The sequence below is a fragment of the Rhipicephalus sanguineus genome, chromosome 10 (assembly GCF_013339695.2).
Source record: "Rhipicephalus sanguineus isolate Rsan-2018 chromosome 10, BIME_Rsan_1.4, whole genome shotgun sequence".
NCBI classification, from domain to species: Eukaryota; Metazoa; Arthropoda; class Arachnida; order Ixodida; family Ixodidae; genus Rhipicephalus; species Rhipicephalus sanguineus.
The window spans coordinates 6,757,309-6,771,751 of NC_051185.1; the positions used below are offsets into that span (position 1 = coordinate 6,757,309).

The 14,443-nt window shown below is 46.2% G+C and overlaps 2 protein-coding genes across 2 annotated transcripts in view; one reads left to right on the forward strand and one right to left on the reverse strand.

The window, feature by feature from the left end:
* Positions 1–2,279, forward strand: part of LOC119406908 (lethal(3)malignant brain tumor-like protein 4) — a 53,227-nt gene extending 50,948 nt beyond the window's left edge. Inside the window, exon 17 of the mRNA XM_049419689.1 lies at positions 2,078–2,279. Coding sequence (XP_049275646.1) covers positions 2,078–2,125 — 48 coding nt within the window. The 3' untranslated portion in view covers positions 2,126–2,279. The remainder of the gene's footprint in view (positions 1–2,077) is intronic.
* LOC119406909 (ethanolaminephosphotransferase 1-like) lies at positions 1,239–13,226 on the reverse strand. Its single transcript, XM_037673686.2, is given in 10 exon segments — positions 1,239–2,365; positions 3,918–4,047; positions 4,049–4,096; positions 7,091–7,271; positions 7,798–7,846; positions 8,655–8,760; positions 10,699–10,961; positions 12,398–12,590; positions 12,662–12,730; positions 12,999–13,226. Coding segments are annotated over 10 exon segments (1,398 nt in total). The 5' UTR covers positions 13,047–13,226; the 3' UTR covers positions 1,239–2,054.
* Between the last annotated feature and the right edge of the window lie 1,217 nt (positions 13,227–14,443).

Below are 14,443 nucleotides of genomic sequence, written 5' to 3' on the forward strand. Positions count from 1 at the left end.
AAGTTAGTATGAAATCCAGGGTTTTACGGTGTCCCGTCAAACCCTGGAATTCATACAGCCTGGATTGAAGAAAAGGAATAAACGCTGACCACAATAAAAACACTTTGAAAACAAACAAGACGTTTCGGCTCCCGCATGGGAGCATGGGAGTCAGGAATGTTTCAATAGGTGCTGCAAGCATCGCGCATACACGTGAGGAAAGTTTCCGTCATTGCAGTTGAGTTAGTGGGTTAGTATAACCGACAGAATGCAATGATTGTATACTTTTTGCTTTAGTGACATCGGTAGTTATAATAATTTGGGAATGCCTGCTCCATGCGCTCTGCTCATCATTATGCTTAAACCACCGTGGCGTTTTAGTAAATGTGTGGTAATGTTGTCGAAGAGAATTGCGATATTTTCTCACTACCTTTGGCATTACTTTTTCTGTGGTGGCAGTCAGCTTAAGATGAATACAGACATTATTATGGCAGTAATTATGAAAATTAAGTTTATTAACGTATTTAGTAGTGGAGACAGGCAGTCGGCTCAAACTGAATTGAATAAAGGCCTACCTGTGGAGAGCCTGCAGTGCCACTTTGAAATTTCCAAAAAGCAGCAGCTGCAAATTTGTAAGTGTTGAAATTCTACGAATATCACCTGCGAAACCGAAAACGACACTCTGAAGAGCGCAGCTGTCATACCCTTGCAGATGCCCAGAACAATGAGACCATTACCGACAATGACTGCAGTGGTGTTAGTTCTGCATTGGTTAACCTATGTGCACCATGTGTGCTATCACAGAAAGAGCAGTTTGTACACCTACGAAGCACAGTAGATCGATGTTTGTTCTAACGACTCACTCATTCTGGACATCTCGGATGAGTATGGCAGTTGCGATAAGGGTAGAATGCACTATCACATTGCACATTGCACCCATATCAGACTACAGCCACTATGAGTCGTAATCAAACCACTTCTGATGCAACACAGTGGATCTCTAGGCACGGTAATACAGGCACACAGTTCTTTTTATGTGGCCGGCAACAGTAACTCCTAAACATTTGAGCCGCTGTGGCCAGTGGGGCCCTGGAAGAGGGGCCCTGCCTGTGGCAATCCACCCACTGCTTTAGTTCGTTCTCTCTTTTGCCATCTTCACCCGATTTCTTTCATTGAGAATGTGGAGCTGGAGCACTGCTGTGTAAGTGTTGCCTTTCACATCAACCAAAGTGACACTGTCACTGAAATAAACTGAAGGATGACTCTGTGATAAGGCTTTATTTTTGGCTGTGTTAGATGAGCGCTTGGTCACCCTGCGACAAGTACAGCATGGCTGCTTATATCACGCTGGGATGTTGCCAGTCATGTGTTCGAGCTGTGCAGTGCGTGCGGCAGAAAGCAACGGCATGAGACGTACGACTTCGTGGATCACTGCCACAGTTTTTGGCGGGAAGCAGTGCGGACAGAGGCATATTCAGACTTGCGTGAAGTGCCGGGACTGCAAGAGGCCACAGGGGGCAGGGACGAGTGCCGTGCTGTTCTAGACATGCCTTTAAATGAGATGGGAAGAAGGACAGGGCCTGTATCTTTGGAAGACGTGCTCGTGCATCATATGCAGCACCATGTTTTCACTAGAATAGCACTGCGGTGTGTGGGACAACACTTTTCCCGGTCCTCCCACAGTCGGATGATACAAGGTGAACACATCACACGATTTCGCACGGATACTTGCTTCATTGGTAACTGCCAGTTATGGCATCTTTGGAGAGCATTTCAGTCGTTTCATTTCCACAGACCCTCACTAATAGATGCTGGCCGCAGAAAGAAGGAAGCCAGGATGGCCACCCGCATTTGCAGACCCTGTTGAAAGTGCTTTAGTTATGCAGTGACAACAGATTTCATGGCCTCTGTGACTACCCTGCCCCCTTCTAGCCACTACACCCTTGTTACATGTTGTCATCACTGGTAGCTTGCGTGTGAACACAACGCGTGGTTTTTCTTTGCTGCGATGCAGGAAACCGATGGCGAGGCCTTCCTGCTGCTCAGTCAGACAGACCTGGTGCGCAACCTCTGGCTCAAGCTTGGTCCTGCCCTCGAGGTTCACAGCTGTATCCTGTGCTTCTGCAGCAGCCTGGCCCCGTCCTGAACAGCTTGCAACGCTGCCACTCTGGCCCCTCCCATGATGACACACACACGCTCACACAAAGACATACACCTGTTGTCCATACTAGCACTGTGACCACCAACAGGGCGTCGGTGGGGTTCTTAAAAAGCAGTCCTTTCTGTCTTTTGTAATCTCTGTACAGCAGCTCCATCAGCCTTACTCGACAGGCGGCCTCTTCAGGGAGAAGCAGTGGATGTGGAAGTGATAGCACATTTGCTGAACCTGCATTATGACATAAGATTATAAGCACGTGCCATGACATAGTGTTTTGGAATGAACAGAAAATTATGGTTCCGTGCGAGTGTCTGTCGTGCAGTGACTCGTGATACATCTACATAACTGAGCGAAAGAAGGGGAATTTTAGGGGCTTCTCTTTCTCTTGCTAGACACAACATTAACTAAAACTAACAAACAAGAAAGCCTTAGCTTTCTTGTCTGTTAATTCTAACTAATGTACATAACTGCACATACACTTCTTAAATGTAAGCCTTTTTGATAGAGATCTGTCTGTTTGGGTGAAAAAGTCCTAGGTGCTGAACTAGCACCAGCCACAGTTTTTCATAGACCCAACATTTCAAGACTCTTTCGATTCCTCCCTCAGCAGTTGACTGCATCGTTCGTGGAAGTGGCGTAGACATTTGTCCTCCCAACTCGGTTAACACCCCAGCAACGTTAACCGCTAGTTGAAAACGTGCCCACTGTATGCACGCTAGCCTGCTAGTTTAACGAACACGGTTGTAATACCTGGTTGTTGCACTATAGCGACGATGCATTTTTCTTTAATGAATGAACCATATGCTGTTGACAGCATCCCTGAGTACGTTGGCTTACTTTTGAACAGCGTGAACAGTGCAGTCTCATGGTTTACTTTGTCATCCACATCTCTTGCCACAATGCACTTAAATCTCAGTAGGGTACTGGATGACACAGCATTGCGGCTGTGCGCATTTGCGAGTGGCACTGAGAGACACACACACACGTAACTGGTAAGCGCAGAAGCAACACAGGTAACAAATAAAAAATTGATCAAGGGCTCGTTTTCTTTTGTTATGTACAACCCAATGAAATTAACAGACAATGAAGCCAAGGAAGTGTATAGGAGATGTTAACTGTAGTTTTTTTAACTGTATTGTAACAATTATAATATAAACACGAGCGCATTAAAGTGTCTTCACATTTATATAATGAGACCATAGCTAGGAATGTCACCCTAGCTATGGTCTCGTTCAGGCACTTGATGCCTTCAGGTACTACGTGGGGGGTTTGACTACTGGTCAGCCACCAGCTTGTAAAAAGACCCCGTGTTATGTGACGCCAGCTGGTAAAAAAAAGTGTTCTACACTTACCATCATGGCTACTAGCGGCGCTGACTAGCACTCCCAGGTTTATATGCACAGAAATAGCCGATAAACTAGACGGGAGGACGACCGCCACTGTGGCTCAATTGGTAGAGCGTCGGATGCATTATCCGAAGGTTGCAGGTTCAGTCCCTGCCCGGGGCAAGTTGTCTTCCTTTTCGTCCACTTTAATGCCTTCACATTTATGCCATACTTACTACAATACAGTAAAAAAACTACGATCACCATCACCTATACCTTCCTTGGCTTCATTGTTTGTTGGTTTTATTAGGTTGTACATAACAGCCAACAGGTGCAATTTCTTGTCCATTTTGCTGCTACAAAGCTACTAGGAGCACACGTGGCCATGAAGATGCATGCATCCACGCAGCAACCAAGCGTGGCAAGCCTGACCCAACATTGGAATAAATTCTTACCACACAGACGCCAGTAGTGTACATGTGCGAGAGCCACCAGGGTTGCCAACAGGCAGAGCACGAGGGTTTCATCAGCCTGAAACCACAGGCAGCCGGCCACACCGAGTGCCACGGGGAGAAGCAGCAAGGTTCAACGTCTCGCACCGTGTCGACGTCATCTGACTGATGATGAGGCGGCACTGGAAGACCAGAGTGACCAGTTGATTAGGTTTTGTAACGTGAAAACTTGGACGAGTTGGTGATGCCCGATGAACCACAGCGCAACTACTGAGACGAGGACGATAAGAAGGACAAACAACGTGCTGACTTACAACTGGCTTATTTTCTTCAGAAATGCATATATACTGGCTGTCCCAGCTAATTTGTACCAAGATAAAAAAAACCCATGTGTTCTAGGAAAGTTCTACCTGTTGTATATTATAGTGGTAGTCGTGTGTAAATACAACATGTATTCTTTTATGACTAAGTGCTAATTAATTAATTTGCCAACTTTTTTGTTCTTGCACGAATTGATAAAATATTAACTTTATGTTGTACATCACCTCAAATAACCCCAGAATCAGGCACTTATTTTTTGCTGAAGACTGCCTGGTTGTTTTTTCCGAGAAAAAACAAAAGCGCGCGAAACACACCAGATATGAAATAGACGTGCACTCGCGCGCCACTACTCCAATGCTTCCAAACGTTCTTTAGTTGATACACGGTTGCGTTCGTTCATCGCCGCATTGTACGAGGCTTCACGCTTGTTGATGAACGCGTCAGTAGGGTGTTTTGATGTGCGTCCATCAAATAGCGTGAAGCCCTCTACAATGAATGAACGCAGCCACGTATCAATCAAAGAACGCTTGGAAGCGCATGAGTAGCAACACGCAAGTGCACGACTATTTCATATCTGGTGTGTTGCGCGTGGTCCCCGAGTTCTAACACAAAATTTGGTGGCACACTGTCTTACTAGTGTCGAGAACATCCGATAGTATGCGGACTGTAATGGTGTGGTCTTGCTATACGATCTCCCTGATCCGAGCCACGTTGTTTTCATTCCGTGAGGTTGCAGGGCGCCCCTGCCTTGTGTCATCTTCCACCAACGTTTTTCCCGAAACAAACCTCTTGTGCCGCTCGAAAACTGGCACCCACGATAACGTCTCATTGCCGTAAGCGTCACGAAGGAGCTCATACGTCTGTGTGGCTGTCTTGCCAAGCATCACACAGAATTTTATGTTTACACGTTGTTCGAGGTGGACGTCCATCTCTCCACATTCACTCACAGTAGAATACGCAGACGACTAGTGACAACGTATTTTTTTACGTGTAGTACCGTCTAGCGGCTGCCACAGCAATTAACACAAATAGCTCAGGTTAGCCTGAAAAGATGGTGCTACACATACGCACCAAGATTTGTTTTGGGGAATCCTTTCTAGAGAAGAAAATAAATCAGTCTCGAAACTTTATGGACAAAGGTTGTAGGTTAACTTGAACTAACGAGGTGCCTTTACCATGTAGCGTGTAAATTATGTCACATGGGTTCAGCTGCGCTCCGGCCTCGATATTATGTTTTCTACAGCCTGCCTCAGCTCGTGATGTTATGGTCAAATGCACGGTATCACAGCCACTACTAAGTGCCAGCAATGACCGAGAAATTATAGCAGAAGAATGAATGAGTAGCTATCTCCGCCTAGTTAGTAAAGCGTCTTCTGTTGCATCAATCCAAAATGCATAGCACAAATACCAAAGACATAAATATAATTCACACAATCAAGTTTATGTTTGTTATTTTTATGTTAGCATAAGGTGACAGTGCTGCTAGTCAATGCATTAGAAACAATCGGTCTCTTTCGTAACTAATCAACATGCAACTGAGTATATGTGGGATGCACTTGTCACAACCGACAAACACCGTCCCTGTAATAAGAGCGACATGCATCTGACAGCAAATACGTGACTGGCAACAGGTGTGCAACTGTAATTCATGCCCCAGCCTCGTCGGCATGAATGGGAGCTAGCCAAACAAAGGCGCTGCTGTCATGGGCTGTCAAAAGGACAGAATGTGTTGCAGCCCTCATGCCGAAGCTGCTGCATGAATTCAAGACTTAAGGAACTACGATTGATTTAGTTGCAACTCTACAGAGCCGAAACAGCAGAGGGGCTATGAAATATATACAGATTGATATATATATATATATATAAAATATGGCATACCTGTATATGAAATGTATACAGGTCTGCCACCTGATATTTTCTTCACTAGAGAAACTCTGATAACGAAACTATCAATGACATCTATTCTACACTAGCCTAAAACATTTTTACTGAGCTTCTGAGTGTGACTGGGCCACACAATGTACATATGCCAGTCACTGACAAACGTCACATCACCTCATCATGGCAATTACTTAGACCTTACAATCTAAACTGTAGCATTTACCACATACCGTCTTGAAAATAGTACTAAGTGGGATGCTTACAAGCGTCTACACAATGTATCCACCCAAAAGTCACCACAAATGTACGAATATTAATGTCCTATTTCGATACTCCAGTCACCGAGTTAGCTAACCACATGCTTAATTTTTTCCTTTCTTTTTTTAAATGTTCTGGCCCCACACTTGCAATATGAAGTCTCTCACTCTCATAGAACACAATGCAATAATTCATTTTTGCTGAAGAATTATGTAGGCCCTAGCAATCACAATCAGAATCTCACAGCAGCCCTGCAACCTGTATAGGTAGCATTCTTCTTCGAGTTTACTGCGTCTTACCAGTTTACCAAGCGTCTTTTCATGGCAACAAGAGGTGCTTTTAGTATAGTCAAAGAGTAGGTTACTATAATGAAATAATTTTTTTTTTTTACACATTGTCCTTTAAACTGATTTTCTACGGCAAACCAGGTGTCCGATTCCAGTAAGGTGTCCCGTCTTTTTCCTTCTCATGACATGCTCCTTCTTTCTTCCCATACGCTCTCTAAACCTGGGTTGAGACTCTTTTGAAGCGACGAGCAAGGTCACCTTTGAAGAAGGAACTGGGAATGTGGATGCAAAGAAATGAGCGGATAATCTAGACATGTACCTCACACACAATAGAGGAGGATTAATTGCAAAGTTCTAGCAACTGCCTGAAAATTTGGCTTATTACTTTTTTTTTTATCATTAGTGAGAAAGACTGGTGACGTGGCTCACCGATATGTTGGAGAAAAGGGTGCCCAGCAGGAAGTAGAAGAGGCGTGGCTGATGACTTAGCACGTCGTTGGGAGACGCGGCCGCCCAACTCACGGCAAGCACAAACAGCACCACACCAGAAAGCAGAGGCCGCACTGCCTCCCAGACACTGGGCTGCCGCAGGCGCCCGTCTTGCCAGGCACTGGGATCACACAGAGGCGTATGACTGTAACTGTTACTTAAAAGGTCGGTAATTCTATTAAAAGCAAGATCTGTATGAAGACTTCCAATGGAATCTGACATCCCAAATCAACATCGGGCTAAGTAAAACAGAGCAGAAGTTCTCAAGGTTAAACAAAACTTGTTTCTATGTGATACTAAGAAAGAAATAACTCATTACATGCTGCTTCAGTACAAACTTAACCATTATGATGCATCCAACACTTCCAGCCAGAAATGTCTTTAAATCTGAATCAGACACATCCCAGCATTTCCACGCAGACAACAGCGTTGCAGCACCAGTTTTTTCTCTAGGTAATTGTAAGAAACTTTATGTGACTACAATAACTATAAGCCTGGAATTAATGATCCACAGTTGTACTAATCGAATCTTTATTCTTTTTAGCATTTCTATAAGCAGGGTAGACCGAAGCAAGAGACGTCCATATCCCCACCCCCAGTATTGCGTACCTTTACTTATTTTTGTTGACACAAGAATATGCACTCACCGATGAATGTTGTACAGACACATAGGTATCGTCATGAAGAAAGAGCCAGCTGGAAAACAGGAGCATTGCTGTTACATACCACGCAGCAAAAATTTAAAATAATTAAAATTCAGTTTCGGGGTTACACAATGCGACTGTAATGCATGCCATAACGCAAGATTTCCGAGTAATTTTGACCCCCCTGGAGTTTTAAACATTCTTAATGCGTGCCCAAATCTAAACACATGCACATTTTTGCACATGTGCATTTTGCCTCCACTGAAGTGCGTATGTACAAGCTCAAAGTTTTAAGATGCCAATAGCGTTAAAAATGCAACTGCCACATATTTTTATTTATATTTAGCTTTTCTTTTGTCTTGAAATGTCCTCATCAGAAAAGGGCTTTCCAGTCATTGAGGGAAAATTCAAAACATGCAAAATCAAACAGAAGACACTGTACAAATCTGACTACCATAAAATCCCGAGCAAGTGCCCCCCTTCCTTTTTTCGAGAGATTTCAAATATGCGCCAATGACAGAGCAAGCACCCCCCACCGTCCCCTCCCACCATTTTCACTGTTTTGAAAACAGCGAATGCATGTGCATTCACTAATGCATTTAATTAGAAGCACGGGTGTGCATTCTTTATTCTTAGCGGCTCTTCCGCCAGCATCCTGAATTTCTGTCCCGGACCGAGCAACGGCCCCCCTCCCCTCCAAATCTTGTTGGATCATCTTTCACCGTAGGGGAGGGGGGGGGGGGGGGGCTTGCTCAGGATTTTACAGTAAGTGAGCCCTTTTACATTCCACAATATGAATGCAGTCGGCATTCATATTGCCTGCTGAGGCTTAGCAGGTAAACAATGCACCAGTGACTGACCATGTAGTGTCAGTTCGAGGCATTCGCCAGCACCCAGTCCAAGGATGGTGAACTTCCACAGTCGGTACGAATACAGGTAGGTCAGCACAAAGCTCCCAAGAAGAATCTGCACACACAGGGGAAAGAGGAAAAAGCAGTTAAAGCAGTTCGGCTGGATTCTGACGTAAAGCCAATGCATGGCGAATTTTCAGAGGTGCAACATCTGTTATGAGCACACAACAAAGCTTGTAGCACAGTGCTTCTGTTTTCAATTATTACTAAAATGTTTACAATAAGCCATACTTTTAAGAAATATTGGCGATGAGACTGACTAGTGTGGGACCAGTGCAAAGTAGCTGAAATGTCCCTTCCACATAATAAATGCAATCTTGTGCTGCTTAAGAATGTAGACATAGACTGATAAAAGAACTTCCCACACAAATGTACTTCCTGAAACACATGATACCCACAGTACAACCTAATTGTTCCCTGAAAACTGGTTAAGTACAACCACCTTTTGCTTAGCTCCCAACTGATTAAGTACGCTGAATGATTTTAAGTCTGGACACGCTCATCTTACCGTAAATCTGGTAAACATTAAAAAACTTCGTTGTGTAATGAGGCAGTACTTACTGATTTATCCTGGTCCACTTTTTTCATATTGAAGACCTTGTAGCATAGGCATAACACCACTTCTCTACTGCCGCCTGCCTTTCATGAGCCAACTAGACGCAAATACTACTGGCAGGTATATAATAGACCGTCACACATACATACATTCTGTTGAAATAGAGGCACATCTTGTTAAAGGGATACTGATCCAAATTTTTGCAGCCGAGATTTTCAGTCAAACTGAAACATTGGATGCTGAAATCTGCAGACACAACCTTCACTTCAGACAAAAACTAGTGGAAAATAATGAATTTAATGCATTTTTCACAAACTGCAGTGTCTAGCGGTCGTGCTGTGAACTAGAGGAGGTGACGTTAACGTCCGGAAATGTGCTAACAATGCCAGCCGTCGCCTGTGTCTCTCAACCCGCTCAGCCCCCACTACTGTTTCTAGAACCACTCTGAACGGCACTGGCAGCAAGCAATGCTCCCAGGTGGGATAAAGCCCCTAAAGAGGGAGGCACGTCGCAGTGCCTTTGTGGAAGAGAGAGAGTGGGATATAAAGGAGAGGTGGAGAAAGGGAAGTACAGGACAGGAACACGTGCATCCTTTATTTGCCACGGTGGCAAGTGACATCACGGCTCACGCTGGCATGCAGCCGCCGCATGCTGAAAATCCTCCAAAAATACAGCCAACTGTTCAAAAATATGTGATATAACCTGTGGTTATAGGAACAGTTGTGTCTTCCGAGTAAAATTTCGATGTTTTAGTAATTTTTTCCCATTTTCGTTGAGTAATTTACCCTTTTAAAGATTGGCAATATCTTAGCATCAGTCCTCGTTGTACTAGTGTTTATTGATACTAATTTCCATCTAATTAGGAATCTCTAGACTCAAGCATCTTAATGTGCTGTCATAGGAACCAGCACTCACACCTTATGCATCTCTCTGAAGGTGATTTACCCACGGAGTTCTTCAATTACTCCATGTATGAACACCCGCACAAGCCACTGGCCAAAATCGCTGCACTGATTAAGCAAGCAGTGTGTTTACGTTTGTGGCTCACATTTTGCAGATGATACTGCAACCATAGAACTCTCAGACCTTTCTCGAAAGTACTTCTCCCAATTCTTGCCATGGCAACTCGCGCAATGACAGCCAAGGCTGCAGCGATCATGGAGATGCAGTGTGCTTCCTATCGCCGCTCGCAGGTGGCATGTTAGTTTGCTATCCTCCGCAAACTTGTCCATGGGCACGTCCACATTTCAGAACAGAGTTTCGTAACTGATATGATTGAAGGACTCTGATTTATCCGTGGAGTAAAGTTACGTGCATGAGACTATACGTATCGCTCCTTAAAGTCCCTAACTTATTCACGGGGGAGAGAGAGAGAGAGCACAATTGATATCCAATGACAGCCCCCCATTGGCTGAAAACAAGGCGTGTGGTTCCTACCATTTGGGAAATGTCGTATCCCCAGGGCAAGTAGAGGATGCCCGTGTTGTACTTCTCCCAGTGGGAGAGGATGAAGCAAAAGTGGATGTTGCACAGGACAAGCAGGAAGCGCCACGTGTTGCAGCTCATCTCGGCACGACCAAACACCGAGTACAGGCACACTGGCATGAACAGTGTTGCCCAGCTGTCCAGGCCGTGGTCAAACAGCTCGCCCAGTGGACCACTGCTCCCAGTGCGGCGAGCGTGCTTTCCATCTATTCCATCTACAAGAGAAAAAAGGCGGATGTGATTGGTTGGGTTTAATGTCCCAGAGCAATACAGCAGCTATGAGAGAGGCTGTGCTGGAGGGCTACAGATTAGTTTTAAACGTAGGAGTCCGTTAACAATTTACCTCCCATTGACAAGAAAGTCACAAAATTTTGTACCAATACAACCAACGACGACTGCAGTCGCCATCCCGATGTGTGTTGATGTGCTGGCACAAAATATTTCAGGCAGCATTTTCTAACCAAACCATGCTTTGATTGCCCAGTAACCTATCAATACCTTTCCTTCAAGTAATTTTAGTCTGAGCTCAGCTGCTGTATTCTATTTGTACAATGTGGCTCATGGACAAATAACAAACAGGCCTGAATATAAGTGTATGTGCCAAATGAAAGAGTTAATATTTACACACGCACGAATTGACTTGATCTATAAGTAGTCATAGTTTGCATGCTTTTTATAATTAAACAGCACAAAGGATGGGATAAGAAGGTATTGCTGTGCCAATTCAACAACACAATTGAGCCAGTGCTGTATTCTGCCCTTTCTTACCTAATTGCAGTTTTCTATTGTACAGCCACACCGACAAACTCATTTGTGTCTTCAGCTTTATTTTGTGCATATGTGAATGTACATGTATACATCGAAAATCCCTCACCTTTTGTTGCAGAAAAACCGGCCCAGATGATGTGCTGGTAAGTTCGAGGTCGTGGGTTCAATTACCAGCCACAGAAGCGGCATTCAGTTGGGGGCAAAGTGCAGTAACATTTGTGTGCTCACATTTAGGTGCACGTTGAAGAACTCCAGACGGCCAAAATTAATCAGGAGTTTCCCACTATGGTGTAGAACAACCCTCTCCGAGTCCCACCTAAAACATTCTAAAGTGTGCAACTATGTGGCAATAAAATGTGCATGTTCATTTATGTATATTATATTTAAAAGGCTGCTGCAGTTGTCTTTATTATTACAGCTGTAAGGTTGCAATGAAATGTATACTGGTGGATTCATAATGACTCCATTACCACCTGCTAGTTACAGGATGAGTAAAAGCTAATAGGTCATGCATACCACGCTGTATATATCCATTGCCTTCTGCTTGTGTGTAAGGTCAACGATCGCAGCACACACCGAAGAACAGCTAGCTCCTAAGCTACACAGGTGGCCGAGGAAGATTCTGCTCCAATTTCAAGTAATGAAGAGGTTCAAACACAATTCATCAACTTCAGCTTCTGAACGGAGAACGACAGCAACAGTGCTGACTGGTATAATTCATTCATCTAGCTACCCACCCAGCGACGACAGTTTGGTGCGCCCCTGGTCCCGAGCCTTTTTTCCCCAGTTTTATGGCCATCGAGAGCGATCAACTAACACATGGTCGCCAGAGGGACGCGACGTGTGTCTGGATGACCGCGTCAATTGAGCGGTGACGACTCACCTAATGTGTGAGCCAGGAACTGGTTCACCGCGCACACCAGCCACACCCACGGCGGCACCGGTGGAGCCTCGGGGTGCAGGTCGCTCGACGCGTAGAAGGCGAAGTCGTAGTAGGACAGCAGGCCCACGTTAACCAGTGTCAGCACGAACCCCGACATGGTGAGCACGTTGGGGGCCACCCCACGCGGCACGAGCTGCGTCGGGCGCGACAGGGTGATCGCGTAAGTGTCCGTCCTTCGAAGGCGTTTCGCAATGCGTTCCTTACCTTGACTGCTTGGTCCCAGAACGGGTGCATCACGTAGTTGCTCAGCGGGCTGGTATCCTTGCACGTGTACTGCACAGAGGACACAAAACGTTGACCGGGCACCGCATCCCCGATAAGCACGAGTAAGAGCTCAACAGCCGTCCTTCCGAAACCCCGCTCCACACTCGAGGCACACACGCGGCTGAACTATCAATGGCTAGCCTCTAGCTAGACTAAGCAGGATCTCGACACGTTTAGGACTGGAAAACGGCAGGTGGGCTTCCAGACTGGCTCAAGGCAGAGCTTCGCGTGATCGTACCACATCGGAAGACAACCTCGCTCCGTGGTAGTACCTTACCTCGTAGTTCTCGAAGCCCTTGAGCTCTTCTTCCGACAGGTACTTCATGTTTCTTTGTGACCGAGTTTGCTTGGTGCTTAGTGATGACTTATTAATTTAGGCATTTATGATGTGGGACTAGAAATCACTGCGAACACACGCGAGCGGCGCCTCTCCTGCGCTTCCTCGCCGCCCGAAGTGCAAGGAGGAGAGAATAGAATGGTGGGGAGAAAGTGAGAGGGAATGGAAACTGCGCTCGTTTTTGCGCAGTAGGTTTGTGCCTGTCGTCCGTAGATATTTCCTCGCATAACCGTTGTTTTCTAGTCGTGGTACTTGGCAGAAGGAATATAGCCCATCGCAGCCATCGGGAACCGTTTCAGTGACTGTGTTTTGCCAGCGCACGGCCGGTTGCTGTCGCCCTTCGGGACGGAGTCCGCCACGCTACGCGAAGAACGCTGCGCTGTCTACGGATGCAAGAGCAAACACGTGTGCAAGGTTTGTGTGTGTGATGATGTGGAGTGTGTGGCCCGTGACGGGGCGAAGAGGGAACGACCGTTCTGCTCTGCGGTACGACCTTGGAGGGGAAGACGACGAAAAGGAAGCGCGGAGCGGGGCGTGCGGCTTGAGGAGTTGGAGCGCGACACGGTTGGAACGGCAGCCGCTGGTCGTCGGTTCGGGTCGCGACATCGCTTAACCAGGTGTCCGGCAGCCATGTGGACCTGGTGAGCCTGATTCCCGCTCTGTGCCCATTGCTGACACGTAGACCGGCAGGCTAGTCTGTTCCTGGCCTGAAGTCCTGGGGCCCGAGTGGTGTCACGAGGTGGCCGCGGCTCATGTTGGCGACGGGCAGCTAACCTGCGCTGCAGTGGCCTGGTGATCTACCGGCCTGCAGTGCCATCATCACCACCACTAACCACCTCGCCACGGTCAAGGCAGCGTGACTGTTGACTGCCCAAGGAGTACCGGTGACGACGGACCACGCCGCAGCGGCAACAGTTCATAACGGCGAGTAGGACAGTTTGTGTGCGAGGCGCGTAGACGTTTAGGATGTAATAAGGGAATGCTGTAGTGTTTGGTGTGTGAATCGTCAGAGTTATCGGTTGTGTTAAAGTCTGTGTTGTGTGTACAGAATCACCTGACTGCCGGTTGAATTATTTCGGATCCTGGGCCCACATTACACCATCACAGTGTGCACGTTGAATTTTGCTACTCGATTTCTGTGTATATATTTTTGGGGTAATATCCTGTTCAACTGCAATATTGCGCTGCGGCGACAACTACTGGAGGCATGAGAGAAGTAGTCCCGCTATTGCCGCTATGGGAGAGGAGTGCGGCCCAGTTACGGGCTGGCTGCCGCGTCGCGATAACGATACAGCGATCGCGAGCAGCTGGTGTCGGAGGAGACGCCTACTTATTGCATAGAAAATATCAAATACTCCTCTGTAAGAGCAATTACGCTCGCTGAA